Source organism: Seriola lalandi, unplaced genomic scaffold (assembly GCF_002814215.2).
Source record: "Seriola lalandi dorsalis isolate HSWRI2012SDOR001 ecotype SW California unplaced genomic scaffold, Sedor1 jcf7180002054570, whole genome shotgun sequence".
Lineage (NCBI taxonomy): Eukaryota > Metazoa > Chordata > Actinopteri > Carangiformes > Carangidae > Seriola > Seriola lalandi.
In genome coordinates this window covers 2,179,239-2,194,054 of record NW_019525123.1, presented here as the reverse complement: position 1 = coordinate 2,194,054, position 14,816 = coordinate 2,179,239, and the positions used below count along the sequence as shown (strand labels likewise).

The 14,816-nt window shown below is 41.5% G+C and overlaps 1 protein-coding gene across 3 annotated transcripts in view; it reads right to left on the bottom strand.

The window, feature by feature from the left end:
• The window catches only part of neto1l (neuropilin (NRP) and tolloid (TLL)-like 1, like), a 69,432-nt gene that overhangs the window by 21,724 nt on the left and 32,892 nt on the right, over positions 1-14,816 (bottom strand). For all 3 annotated transcript variants that reach the window (XM_023417027.2, XM_023417028.2, XM_023417029.2), the window contains exons 5-6: positions 2,634-2,675; positions 2,257-2,384 (exon numbers count right to left, since the gene is read on the bottom strand). In XM_023417027.2, coding sequence (XP_023272795.1) covers positions 2,257-2,384; positions 2,634-2,675 — 170 coding nt within the window. The remainder of the gene's footprint in view (positions 1-2,256; positions 2,385-2,633; positions 2,676-14,816) is intronic.

Sequence of the window (14,816 nt, the reverse complement as noted above, 5' to 3'; positions counted from 1 at the left end):
CAAAGGAGATAAGGGGAGATACTGTAAGTTTTATATATCTGAATGAGAGCAATGGTGGTGGTGTGTGTGTGTGTGTGTGTGTGTGTGTGTGTGTGTGTGTGTGTGTGTGTGGGGGGGTTAGTGCTTCAGGACTGTGTGATAGATTTGTGCTAAAAATTTTATTTGCTGCCTTGTCCATCAGTGCCAATGACTGTCAGCCTTTGGCTCATGACTCGCCTTGTGAGACACTCCTGCAGGGCGAAATATGACACTGATTCAGACCAGGTAAAATACATCATGCTGCCAGCCTCACTCACTCTGTCGCTCTTTCATCCATATACCCAGCCTTAGCTTCACGCACGGGGATGCATGCATGTGACGCACACAAAACTGACTTATGGGCCTCTTTGGTGCTGTTGCTGTGATGTACTGGCTGACTTACGCACTCCACTTACAGAGACTGAGAAATCAATGCTGCTTTTTTTTTTTTTTTTTTTTTTTTAAATCAACCATAGCATTTAACCAGGGCCAGGTTCTCCCTAATAGCTGTTTCAATGTTAAACTCATTGTGTAGCTGCACATGAGTTCTAACGATAAAGAGAATGACTCTAAGGTAGGTGACGTTGGGGGCTTAAAGTAGCTGAATCTGTAGGACATTCCCGAAAGGAAACAAGGGCATTAGCTGTAAATATGCAGCCAAAAGAATATATGCCAGATAAAAGAAACTGCTGTCGCCGTGAATTAGAGTCATAGCAATATTACCAGCCAGTCATATCGTAAACCAGTCCGTGCGTGTGTGTTATTACAGTACAAGAGCCTGCAGAGCCTGCAGCGCGGTATGAAAAACCTGCATGAAAAAGTACTACGAACCAAATGAAAGTTTTCATGAGAGCTGGAACACAGCTTAAAAGCTTCCCTAATGTGAACTGTATGACTTTAAAAAGATCTCTCTGTTGGCCACAAATAGGAAGATATAACATCTTGTAGCATTAACAGGCGCTAAATTAGTGAAACAAATAGTGACACGGTTAAGCTGACATTGCAGCTGCCTTGTCTCACTCCTGAGAGTAAAATGTTTGTAAAGTGTTTCTTATGTATTGACTTCGATTTTCTTTCTAACTTATGGCAGTATTAAGGTTCGAAGTGGCTTTTCAAATCTAAATTTTAAATACATTCACCCACATATGCTAAATATATCTGAATAAAAGGTCTATTTTACCTCACTACTTACAATTATAGTATCATAAATGTAACCATACCATCTTATTTTGTTAAATTAAATGTACCCAGAAGAGGGCCAACACTATTTTAGCAGTGGATTTACTGCAGTCATGGACTGGACTGGGTATGTGCGTATAAGATCAAGCCATATAGACTTCTATGAGAAGTTATAGCATTTATAAAATGTGGCCTTTTCCTGCACTGCTGCTCTACCCTCGGGAAACTTTTAATCCTGTGGCATTAATGCAGCACGGGTACCTCTGCTAGATAAGGAAGCATGTCTAGGTTGTATTAGAAGTAGCAAAGGTGTGTGTGTGTGTGTGTGTGTGTGTGTGTGTGTGTGTGTGTGTGTATGCATGTCTGTATTTGTATATGCATGCAGGGCACTGTTGAGAACACTGGCAGAGAAAACAAATAAAGGCTGTTGCAGGCCTTAGGGTCAGACTGCATGGCAACACTATTTCATCAGCGCTAACGCTCCCTCCCTCTCTCTCTCTCTCTCTCTCTCTCTCTCTCTGTCTGTCCGGTCTATCCCCACTCCCCTCCTTTCCCTCTATCTCTCCCTCTTTCTCCTTCCATCCCTCTGTTCCTCTTGGCAACAGCTTGCTGATTAAAAAAATGGGCCTGACCCCAAGTAAACCCTTCTGCCTATCTGTCTGACCCTAGCAGGGGAACAAGTCCCCCCGCAGTCACGAACACTCACATTGGGATACTGCTGACAGCTGCAGACAAATCCACATGCAATATCAAAGCTTCCTGATGCAACGCCCGATCTTGCTGCATGTGTGGATGGATGTTGAATGGAAACAGCAAATTAATAAGAAAAAGTAGTCGATATCTCAATAGAAGCTGAAGCTGAAAATTTGTCAAATGAACAACAGTGTTGCAGCATCTGGTTTTTCTTGTTGATTTCTTTTCTGATGTAACTTCGCTCTGCTGTCATCAACCCAGCTGATGGGAACACAATTTCATTTCCATTTGACTTCATGTGACATTTCAAAATTTGACTTTAAATCTAATTCACAGTTGGATGCGAGCGTAGCTTATGTCACTAACCTTGGAGCGCGGCGGAGCGCGGATGTACCATTTACAGTCGACGGCCTCGGTGGCGTCAGCCTTCCCGTCCCTGGTGATCTGATGAGACTCAACGATACCTTCTGGACCAACCATATCATACTGACAGGCTGAAACACACACAGATGCATAAACACACACACATACAAGCGTATATACATGTGCAGCTCGAGCAAACACACATTGACTCACAAATATGACACAAGAAAACATTAGACAGCACAAATATATATATATATAACTGGAGGAAACACAGTGTAGGCTTTAGTGAGATAAAGAGTGAATGTAAAAACAAGAGTGACAGATAGACAGAAAGGAAGAAACAGAGGCAGAAAGAGAGAGAGAAGGAGTATACCTACAGGGCAGAGGTGGGGGTACTCCCAAATCTGCAAAGTCCGGATCTGAGGAGAGAGCAGAGGAGGGGGCATTCATTTTTAATACATGATTACAAAATCAGGATCTTCACAGAGGCGAAAACCACCAGGTGTAACAATATACTGAGGAACTCAAACTACAAAAAACTGGGATCCTTTTGGAATCCTTAAATGCTTTACTACTGTCTCTTCTTTGGGAGTAACCTAAATGAAAGCTGTTGGCTTTTTTGCTGTCACACATATCGTCTGTCATGCCCACAAGGTAGAAGATTGTGCTCAAAGGCCATGAAGCTCCTGGGAGTGAGAATCTTCGTTTGAACCTGCATAGTGATGCATGATTGTTGCACCCTTTGAAGATTAAAGATACATTTTGAGAACAAAGCAGCGGTAAAAAAATTATTGGTGTGGATCAAATCCTCACAAACAAGATGACCGCTGTTGTTTTCTTGAGGAATAACGGGCCTGTCATGTTAAAGTTCCTCTCCAGACATGTTATGTGAAAACACTCTGCTATGATTAATATTTTGTTTAACATGGTTTTCCCACATATAAAGTGAAACAAATTGAAAGCTGGGGCTGTAAGCACATCTACGCTTACTTCTTCATTGAGAAATCTAGATCAGGCCTGGTGGCCCCGTCCACCACCACTGCTTGCGCTAGGTTGACAGGTGAAAGAGCAGGGTGTATCAAGATGGTTAGCGGAGGAAACATGGGAGAGAGTCAGCCACATGTTTGAGCTTCAGTCAGAGTTGTGAAGCAGAATCTGGGACTAGTAGATGTATCACAACGGTAAATGTAGTTAGTTTTATGCCGTTTGTTAGCTTGTAACTAGCAGCGGCTGACAGTGTTGGTGGCTGTGCTCATGCAAACTCTCGCTCTCTGTACTGACAAAGTTCAGGTGACTGGTGAAAGAGCAGTTCGTATCAAGATGGTTATTGTTAGAGGAAACATCAGAGAGACTCAGCCATGCACATGTTTGAGCTTCAGTCCGACCCAGACTCAGATGAGGAGTTGGTTGTGTCAGCCACTAGCAGACACATCAAAATGGTTAGCGCAGTTAGCATCTTTTATTTGTTTATGTTGTTTGTTAGCTTGTAACTGGCAGTGGACTGACTGACACAGTGTTAGTGGTTGTGCTAATGCAAACTCTTGCTCTCTGTACTGAAAAGGTTTCGCCCCCCGTCCCCACAAGTTGACACTATTTTCTGGCTTTCTGAATCCATTTTAATGATTAGTTCACTGCAGTTCCAAGGAGGGAATAGTTTACTCATGATATGTCTTGTATTACATGAAAAACACCATATGGACATATTAACGAGGTTAAAAACTTGATTTTAAGTGGAAGGGGTCTTTAAAGACATACGCTACTGATGACACTGTAAGTCACAATAAGAATACAACTAGGATAATGCTGCACTAAAAATGAGTCAGAGCTCACCCAGAAAGTTTAAGTCTTATCTTTGTTCTATTTTGCAGCTTAACAGAGATAAATGAAAGAGCAAAAACATATAAAATGTCCTTAAGAAAGGTTTCAGAAAAATTTAACAGACCGCTGGGGACTATGATTCTAATCCTTAACCAAACTTTTACACACTGAGAACTTGAACAAAGCCAAGCTAAGGCCATACATTTTGTCAAGTGAATGAGATAAGGGAAGTGTCTGGTGAAGTTTTAAAAGTCAGCTTGAAGCAGAAAAAGGTTCTTAAGAGTTTTTCTGTATAATGTTGCAATAAATTACATCAACAAGCCCGGCCTGGCTGAGTAGTGTTACCTCTTCTTGCTTAGTGCAACATCTCAGTTTCGTGAGCTACCAATCCACATGCTAAGATTTAAAAAAATTCCACAGCATTAAATACGTTCCTGCTGATTCCATTATATTCTGACCAACGGTGACAGAGCAGTTGTGCTTTCAAAGCCTTTAGCTGAGAGATCGGGGCTGCATTCATTTGAGGACAGACCCTGTAGAAATAGGAGACACAAAAAAGGCTTCACATTAAATCTGATTGTTCCTTGCCAAATCGAGGCATGGCTACCACTGACTGAGCTCAGTGTGGAAAATGAACTCTGATTGCACAGCGTGAACACCTCACCTAAATGTCACCGTTTTTTTTTTTTTTGTCTGTATATATGCCCTAATTTTTCTGTCTAGACATGAGTCACTGTGTGCACGGTAGACATGAGGAGCAAGACCCATATACCTGGCAACGCTGCATGCCTGGTGATAGAACACTAGATGAGAAAAAAAAAAAAAAAGTTAATGAAACAGTGGGTGAGGGAGGATGAGCAGTCAGTGTGTTTGATGATGACATTCGCTGGATAAAACCTATAATCAAAGGAGAGCGATTCTTGGCCCGATTTCAGCTGTGTTCTAGTGGGGATTCAGAAAAGATGAACCGCCCCTTACGTTGAAAGAAGAAGAGAAAGTTGAATACCTGTGACAAATCTAGCAAGGCTACAGAAAACCCTCTCCCCTTGGTGCTTTCAACACCAACTAGGACAAAGTAAAACATTCATGTGAACACAAAAGCAGTTGGGAGAGGTGCTTAGGGTCTACTCAAGAGCTTCTGCTCAGGCTTTCACTATTTCCCTCCCGATTAATTGTTGCTTTCAACTAAAGCTTCAAATGATTCGATGTCTAAAAAGCTGAATGGGGAAGACCATGCAATTTGAAAACACAAGTGGCTCCTTTGGCCTTGGACAGCTAAGTGGTAGTGAACAACTTTTTGAGGAAAGTAATGCTTTGCTGGTACAGTTCAAACAAGCTTTCTTTCACTTTGTAATTCCTCCTTTATAAATGAATCAAAGTTGTCCAGGCTCTTTCTCTATTCAGACAAATCTACAGACAGTTTTGATTTCATAAAACTGACTCATTTGTATATTTATATGGACAAGTGACATATGTATATATGAGCAAAAAAACACATAAGTCACTACTGTCATTACCATTGTAGGGCTGCAAATAACAATTACTTTCTCTGCTGATTATTTTTCTATTAATCAACTGATTTTTTTGGTCTGAAAATGTAAGAACATTGTGAAAAATACAAATCATCATCTCCTAAAACTCACAGTTACACAATCAGGTTGCTTGTTCTGTCCAACCAATGGTGAATATTAATTTACTATTAAATCAAATTAAGACACAAACAAGAAAACAGTGGATTATGAAAATATTTGTTTTCTGTTGATTGACTAATCGATTGATCAACTCATCAGTTCAGCTGTAAATATTTTCAAGCAGCAGTCATTTTGGGAAATATACGCTTATTCACAGTTTGACAAAATGATCAATACCTCTCTCATATCCGTCAATATGAAGCTAGAGCTAGGAGACGGTTAGCTTGGCTTAGCATTAAAAAAGTTAGCATAAAAATTTATCCAACTAGCACCTAAACCTCACTCATTTAAATATTACATCTTATTTGTTTAATCTAGTTTAGCACTTAACCCCCTTAAACTACAACTTTCTATTATTTTATGAGTGTTAAAGGTGCTGATGGATGGACCGCCAGGCTAGCTGTTCCCCCCTGTTTCCAGTCTTTATGCTAAGCTAACGTGCCTGTCTTGTGGCTCCAGCTTCATATTGAACATATACATGTGAAAGTGGCATTGACCTTCTCACTTAGCTTTCAATGAGAAAGTTCCTCGCAAAATGTCAAACTATACCTTCGAGCACATGTATTTGTACCATATACAAAGGCCTCCATCCTCTTTATCCACGTTTATCCATGTTGCCTTCCACTGGATGTTTAGGTGTGTGTGTGTGTGTGTGTGTGTGTGTGTGTGTGTGTGTGTGTGTGTGTGTGTGTGTGTGTGTGTGTGTGTGTAGCAGGCAGGTAGGCAGGCAAGAAAGCAGACAAGCATGAGGGATGAGAAAATCAAAGTGGAAGACACTTAATGAAACAGTGACCTTCAGGTCATCTGTGCTGGTTGCGCTAGAGATTTATTATTGGGCTTTGGCATCACTTAACCCGCCACGATCACAAGGCCAAGCAACCTCACAGGAATAGACGCATGTACGTATGCAGGTGCACACATACACACACACACTCACGCACAAAAACACACACGTGCACCTTTTGATAAAGGCTATTCTTAACATGGCCACAAAGGTCCTACTGAGAGGCTGCTATGCCTATAAATGCCCCCCGTGCGACCCTTGACCTTTTAAGACTCGGTCTCCTGAATTTCAATCAGGTTGGTTCCATCCCTTCCGCCATCAATCACCTCCTCTCCTTCTCTGTCCTCCTTGATTAATCGATTCAATCAATTACCTGGATTGATAAAATGATTGATGAACTATATCAAGAATGTGTACTCTTTCCACAGCGGGTGATTTAACCCTGTTATTAATCTGGATGCCTCAGTTCAGTCACGCTATGTGATATTTGATTACAGGGTGAACATCACACTTCAAAAGCATCCCTGTATGTGTAAGTACCTTACACACCGCAGCGAGCACAGTTTGAAATTTCACCACTGTACTGTACTGCGTGTGCTGATGTGGAAATGTGTGTGTCCTGTGTTTCCATTGTATTCATAATGCACCTCCTCCATGGTGCCTGCCTTCTCCACTGCACTGTATAAACGCTTAATATAAGCTTAATTCAGAGCACATCCACATATGGCCACACCCTCCTCTCTCTTCATAAAGCTCTACTAACAGTGTAATCTTCTGAGGCTTACTGTATTTACCCTGCGCTACATAGAAAATGCTCACTTTAAAGCTCGGAACACAGACTTTAAGTTGCCCTGTAGCGTTCTTCACACACTGAGCTACTTGAAGAGCGAAACGCTGTCATCATCCTCCGGAGCATAATCCTGACAAAACCATTACGCTCACACCAGTGTACAGTGGGTGTGCACCTGAATATGGAAGGATTGCTGGCATAAAAAAACAAAACAACTAAACAGGGAGACTCACAGTGACAGAACAGAATTTAGAGAAATTATGTGCCACTGCCCCCAGAAACAAACACAAGAAGCTTGCAAATGCCAGCTCAAATTTGGTCGTCACATTGCTTCAAAAACATGTCTATAATAGTAGCAGTGCAGCAGTGGTAATTCAGCTGGGCTGGCAGACGCAAAAATACCCATTAAAAAATTGTTCAAGTAAAAAAAAAAAAACTGAAATAAATGATGAGTAGGTGATTAGCCCTGTTTAGCTGTGTCGCGGGAAATGTCCTTTGTTGAGAAAGAATACGCACACACTCACAACACAAAATAAAACAGAGCACTGCATAACTGTCAGGAGATGTAAATTTCTAATAACTATTCAATCCCTTAAGTATTGTATTGCCCTTCATAATACAGGCACAACACTATGTTTTATTAATGAGACACTCATCTCATTTGGAATTGAACATTAGGCTCCATTGCTACACATCCCTTCAGTATTAGCTGCTGAGCCCGACGTATGCAAACCAGCATATGAATGAGGCTCATGCTTATCAGTGTGTGGCAATATTCCCGGATCCAAAGGACACAAACATGCAGAGTTGCCCGCACACGACATGCACATGAGCAGCCCACACGCAACAAACTCAATATCCCAGTGGCCTCATTTCCTCTCAGCTGCTCAGCGGTGACATTTAAATAAGCATCTGATTAATAATCTCTGCTAAAGTGGTTGATCAAGCTAATGAATGGCTGCCATTAATCACACTAGGCACAGCTGTGGACGGAGTTGGAGAGACAGACAGAGAAAGAGGTAGAAGGAGAGATAGAGAAGGAAAAGGAAAGATTTCCCTCAGTTTACTTAGATTACTTCCAGACCTTTCAATCACAGCAGAAGAACAATTTTGGCAGAGGTGATTGTCTCTGTCATGCTTTCACAGCTTCCTGTATCGAGTGCGTATCCGCAGTTTTCAATCAAGCAGCTCTCAAAGCCCCAAAACAAACATACACATTACATAGTGGACTATTCAAAAAACACTGCCTGAGCAAACAAAAGGCCATTGTGAAAACCCTTTTTGATCAAACGGCGCCGTAAAGATTAACCATACCCACTCAACGGTGCTTTGTTGACCCCGCGGATGACAACCCCAACTATACAGAACGGTGGCTGCGAAAGGAGGAGGCCACAGGATCTGCCGAGGACTGATAGGATTCACCACACCCTGGGTGTCATGGCCAGTGAGCTGGGTCTGTGCCCTGAACAGCGATTAGCAGCGATGTGTACCCCAATGCCACGCCACGAACAACACCAACTACACACCAACGAGCCTGCTAAGAACTGTACTGAACTGTAGTCGGCAGAGGAGAAGAGAGAGAATAAAAGGAAGTGCGCCTTGTGCTTATGGTGCAAAAAGTGACATGATTTTTTTTTTTTTTTGTCTTTTATTTATCCAGGGAAGCTTAACTCTGTCTGCTTTATATTCATACAGACAGCATGCCCTTGACCTCTATTTATCGCGGAAGCCACCAAAACTAAACACACTGAATTCAAAGTACTGTCAGTGATGCAGTGAGGTGAGCTCACGACTGGGAAATCCTCTGTGGAAAAAAAAGACTTCAGAGTAATCCCCACCTTTATCTCAACCACCAACGTTTCAAGTGCCCTTGAGCAAAGCACTTAACCCCAATACGTTCCAGTGGAGGTGCTCAGCATCCAAAAATATCATAAAAAAAAAAAAAATTAATAAATAACAAAAAGGAGAGAGAGATCGTCTGTCAGGTCTGTGGGCGCTTGGAGGACGGACCGTCCCAGCGTTTCAGATGCATATACATTACAAGAACTGTGTGATCTCTGCCCTTGAGTGTGATCTAATGATTCATATGATACATTATTGATCTCCATGAGGGAGGCAGCTATAGAAAAGCTCTCGAAGCAGATAGGGATACAGTGTCTTACTCAAGGACGACTCAGCAGAGCAAACGCTCGACTCTCAGGGTTCATTCCTAACCTCTACACCAGCTGTTCCCAACTGCTTTTGTCTGATGTATCCCCGCGGCCTAGTCAGCAGAACTACAGTACCTCTTCATCAACACCACCCCTTGCGTTCTAAATGCGTTTATTTAGATATTATGTAACAATTTATTATATAATAGTGAATATTTACGATTGAAATGTCAGTGTTTAAGTCAGGTATATGTCATATTTACATCCATACTATTTAATCTGGACATAATTCTTTCTTTGATCTGTTTATTGAACTGTTTATTCATTATTGTTTAGCTAACTGATTCAGCTTCTCTGTTCATTAGCTAACTAGCTTCAATGCTCACGCTCCGGGGTTACAGCTGACTCAGTATATGGATATATTTTCTATCAAACAGTTGAGCTTCTCTACACCCCCTGGGGTGCAACTACCCTTGTTCACAATGACTGCACTAAACCACTGTAATCAGTACACAATAGATTGTATTATGAAAATACGCTGATGGGGTTGGATGTCTTTAATGGTCTGTTTTGTTAATTTACTTGCTTAATTAGTTTTGATTTCAATGACTAAATGTCACTCTCGTCTCCAGCTCATTGAGCATATTGGCGTTGAAAGAGAAAACCTCTTATTTGTTCATTAATCTGCTTATTTGTCCATTCATCCACCTCTCTGTCCTCAAATCCCCCGATGTTACGCTCCTATATAGCTAACACAGGAGCTCCGGTTCTTACTGCGGGTATTTATACACTCGCAGCGTATATGCGACATTTGAATGAAAGCGTCCATTAAGACTTTGGCTTTGAGAAGACGGCAGGAAATTTGGTGCCTGGGATGGAGTTTCACTTCGTTTTGCACCTTTATTTGCGGTGATGGATTTGAGAAATCGGTTTATGGCTTTGTGTCGGTGTGCACCCACATCTGTGTGTGTGCATGTGTGTGTGAGTGTGTGTGTTCTTCCATCTCTTCCATTGATCAAGCTGTTAACTGCTCTCCTCCTTCTCTCCTCCTTCCTTCCTTTCTCCCAGAATGCCCTTGGGAAAGAATGACAACGGCACAAAGCTGACACTCAAAATAACGCTATACTCCGGCACCTTGTGAACAATGTTCCCAATCCTGTGTGTATACTGTATGTGCATCAACTGTGTGTCTGCAGTGGTGTAGTTGTGTCTGGGGTAGGTGGGTTTGCTGTATTATTTTTTTACTGCTTTAACAGTGCCAATCTGTTTTTAGGACAATCATATGTTTTGAATGTAAAATCTTTTGCTCTAACTAAAAACTGGTACTGTAATCAATTACTTATTACTCTGCAGCAAAAGTAATGTATTACATTACTCGTTACTTTGCTTTTTTTTATTCAGCTGTCAGCTCCCGATCCTCCAAACACACACATTACACCTTTTGTATTTATCACCTGTAGAAATAGAAAATGAGACTTTGTGGTTTACCCATAGACTGTATATAAAAATGGGTGTAGCTCCACCGTTGCCATCTTGGCATTGCCTGACTCCCGGCTAAACAAAAATGAGAACGGTTTTGGCAAGCATACGCTCACCCACCTGTCACTCAAAGTTGCATTCCCTCAATTATGCAGAACTTTAAGCCTTAATAAAAAATTTAAATAGTATTCACCCCTTGTAAAGTTGTCATTAAGGGGGAAATGACCTATACAGACCAAAACTGTTGTGGTGGTATGTTTATTTCTGCTGTAAGGTTGGTAATTTAAACACTTCTTTGGGGACTGACTCACTTTTGGTGCCAGCCTGAAGTGGCCAGTCGGAGTACTGAAGTTTTTTTTAGCACTTCTGTGTTGGCTTGTTCAGCTGCGGAGGTTGCCGCTTGGGTTTAACCAGCAGGCAGCCCTACTGGAGGGATTTACTGACAGCTGGTTTAGCCTTGGTGACTACACAGCTCTCCAGAAGTCCCACCCTCAGACCATTTCACACCCTCCAACTCTACACACAGCAGCCAACCTCCAAATGTCAAAATAATAGAGCATCACTGGGATTAGTAACTGTAATATAATCACTGAATTTCAGCTTGTACTGCCCAACACTGTTAAAACTGTAGCAGGTGAAGAATAATAACTACAATATTTCCCTCTAAATTGTAGCACAACAGAAAATGCAAATAGTAAAGTTAAGTAACTTCCTCGAAATTGTAGTTAAGTACTGTACTTGAATAAATCCCATATAGTTTTGACATACATATATATATATATGCTGCATGTGCATATCCATGTATACTGGTATACCGCCTGTACAGCCACTTCTAAATATAAATCTGTGTGAATGACTGTGGAGCTTTGTCAATACAAAGTGTATTTGTTTGGTTCTGCTTGTACTTTCAACTCTGTGTGTGTGTGTGTGTGTGTGTGTGTGTATGTGTATGTGTGTGTGTGTGTGTGTGTGTGTGTGTGTGTGTTTGTGCGTACGTGTGCCATTGTGCATGTGTGTGAGATGCACTGACGGCTAAAGCGGGAACCCATTCCTGATGAAACAGTTAGTTGTCCCTCGGCATCGCAGGTGTTTCTTTCTAAGTGACGCCCCAATGACAGACACATTCCATCCAGGTTCCATTTGGGCAACCATGCAATAAATCAACACAACATCTCCACTCTGCCACTCATTACTGCACACAGAGTGTCTGAGAGACAGAGAGAGAGAGAGATACAGTGACATGAAGGGACAGAGCGAAGACAGTTCTGCTGATCTGCAAACAATACCCCCACCAAGAAAGGTAATTTGAGAGTCTGATTGCTTACTTGAGATAGTGTTTCATTTCACTGTCATGGAATTATGAGGGGTAGCAGACTCCTGTTTCAATTTTCACTGCCGCTCTGCCTCTGTTGCATCGGGCCCAGGGGGGAATCAATGGCTCACAGACATTTCTAAGCCAACAACAGGCTGCAATTTGACCCAGTGGGGTGATAAACTGCAGCCAAACACACTTTAGCTAGTAGCCAATGCAAACATGAGCGGATTTAAGTGAGGAATGCTGAACAAATTGCCTTCCATGTTAGCATAGTAACAGTGATGGTGTTAGGTTTATGGTCTAAGATTAGCAATAATGTGATTTCAAGGTGAAATTGTGTGCAGTATACGCCTTTAAATAAACTCTGAATCAGTGAGCAGAGGAAAAAAAATAAACAAAGGGAAGTAAATATGTGGTTGTGGGGAGAGATGGAGAGACTGACAGGCAGAGAGAGATTAAGAAACAGAGAGAAAGAAATTCAGATAGAGTTTAGCCTCTGAGCTCCACAGTTTCTTACACTTTTCCATCACCAAAGTGATTGACAAATTTTTGAAAAGAGCTGTAATAGGATTTAGAGCTGCATTAAGAATATTACACCACCAGTGCAGCTGTGTAGCACAACAACAGCCCTGAAGGGAACTGGTCATTAGACCAGAGGCTCAGCGAGCTATAAAACCTTCAGTTCTGGTAACAAACACAACTGTCAGCTGTGCTGGATACATTTCTAACATTCATGCTCCCTTTGAGAAAATAATCCCTTCAACACATGGATTTCACATCTATTTCTAATATGTGTTCCTAGAAACAAAGCTGGCAGCGTGAAGTGCAGTTTACTGGCCCACAAGTGGGGCATTTACGAAATGACACATTTCATTTGAGGAGTAATCTAAAAGTGATTTTCAGCACTGAGCACTTGAGAAAACAGCAAATGTCGCCCAAAAAATGTTGAGACTGATATTTTTATATTATAAAGAATGAGATAATTTAATTAGACACTGTCTTTGGAGAATGGCTGTAAAAATCTGATGTCATGACTTGAAAGACTGCATTAATAGCCAATAGGTACTTTAGCACGCATGCTACCAAAATGTACAATCAGCCGTAACATTTAAAAGGAAATACTTCAAAGTCAGTTCACTAGTCGCGAGGAGTATTACTCAGCCTGTGAAAACAGTTGTATAATGTGTTTGGTTGTGAAGGGAGCTTAGTCATGCCTTAAGAAAAAATCCAGTGATGGTTAGGACGGTTAGTTGCGATTTGAGGTTCGAAAGATAGACACATTGATCGGGCAAGGAAGGTGCATTATGGGAACTGTATGATTCAATGATTTTGGAGCTTCATCTATAGTCAGGCTTAAAAGTCAAGATATCTTGGCGTCAACTGCATCAATTTTTACCATTCTTTTTTAAAGTCTTCCAATCTCGCAATGCAACAGCACTCCTCTAATACTCCTTTAAACATCCAACCGGATCAAGTGCTTTATATAACACTACATCAAAATGAGGCTAACTTGTCCATAGCTTTCAGCCTGGCAGGTCAACCAGCTCACTTTCTTTTCACATGTCAGCAAGCTGCTGCTTTCTATTGTCACCAAGGAGATGTAGCTTCTCTTCACGGCCCAACACTGGCCCCTCTGTGCACACAAATACTGACCGGACCAAGTGAGCATGTCATGGGGAAAGATGAACTGAAGCTGCTAGAGCCTGACATGCGCAAACCCACAAGCTTCGATCTGCTGTCTTCTTCACTTTGACCCCTGTCTGTTGGGATGCACTGGGTGTTAAATTGGCTGAATCACAATGGAAATATTCAGTGTGTTGGGCTACCTGTGTTTGGTCTCACTGAGTCTCTCTCTCAGCTGAGCCCAGAGGATAATCTGTGCAGGGCTGGTGTCTCCTCAGCCAGTAACTGTATGGGGACACATGAGGCTGTATTTGACCCTCTTGTTAATTCATTCCAGTGTTCAAATTTAATCAAACTGAGCTGGATTAATTTCCTCTTTTACATACAGTATTTTTACATAATCATTGCTCCATAAACAGTAAAAGTAGGTTTGATCAGCTTGAATTGGATTCAGTTGGATTAATTTCCTCTCTACAAAATCATAAGCTCATAATAAAAGTAATATACCGTACTCATTGTTCGGGGACTAAACCATGTGGCATTGTCTCGCTCTCTGTCTTGCTCTTGCCCTCCCTGACTCCCCCTACGCAGTCTATTTCCAAAACACTTAAGCCTGCTAAATTTAGCCAACCAATTCTGATTGTGCATTAAGACCATAACAAGCAGAAAATATTTCCGCCAGTCAGCATATTATTCTTGGAGAGACTACTTGATGAGACTGCAATCTGCCAAATCTGGCTTAGCAATCTGATTTTATTTAGAGATTAAGAGAATTCACTTTGTGTACATCAAAGATTGTTGTCAATTCTCCCAAAATGTCACATTAAGTATGAAATTGCATGAAATTGCCAGGTAAGTAATCACCCAGTGTGCTTAAACGTAATGATGGCAAATATCCAGTGGTGAGTGC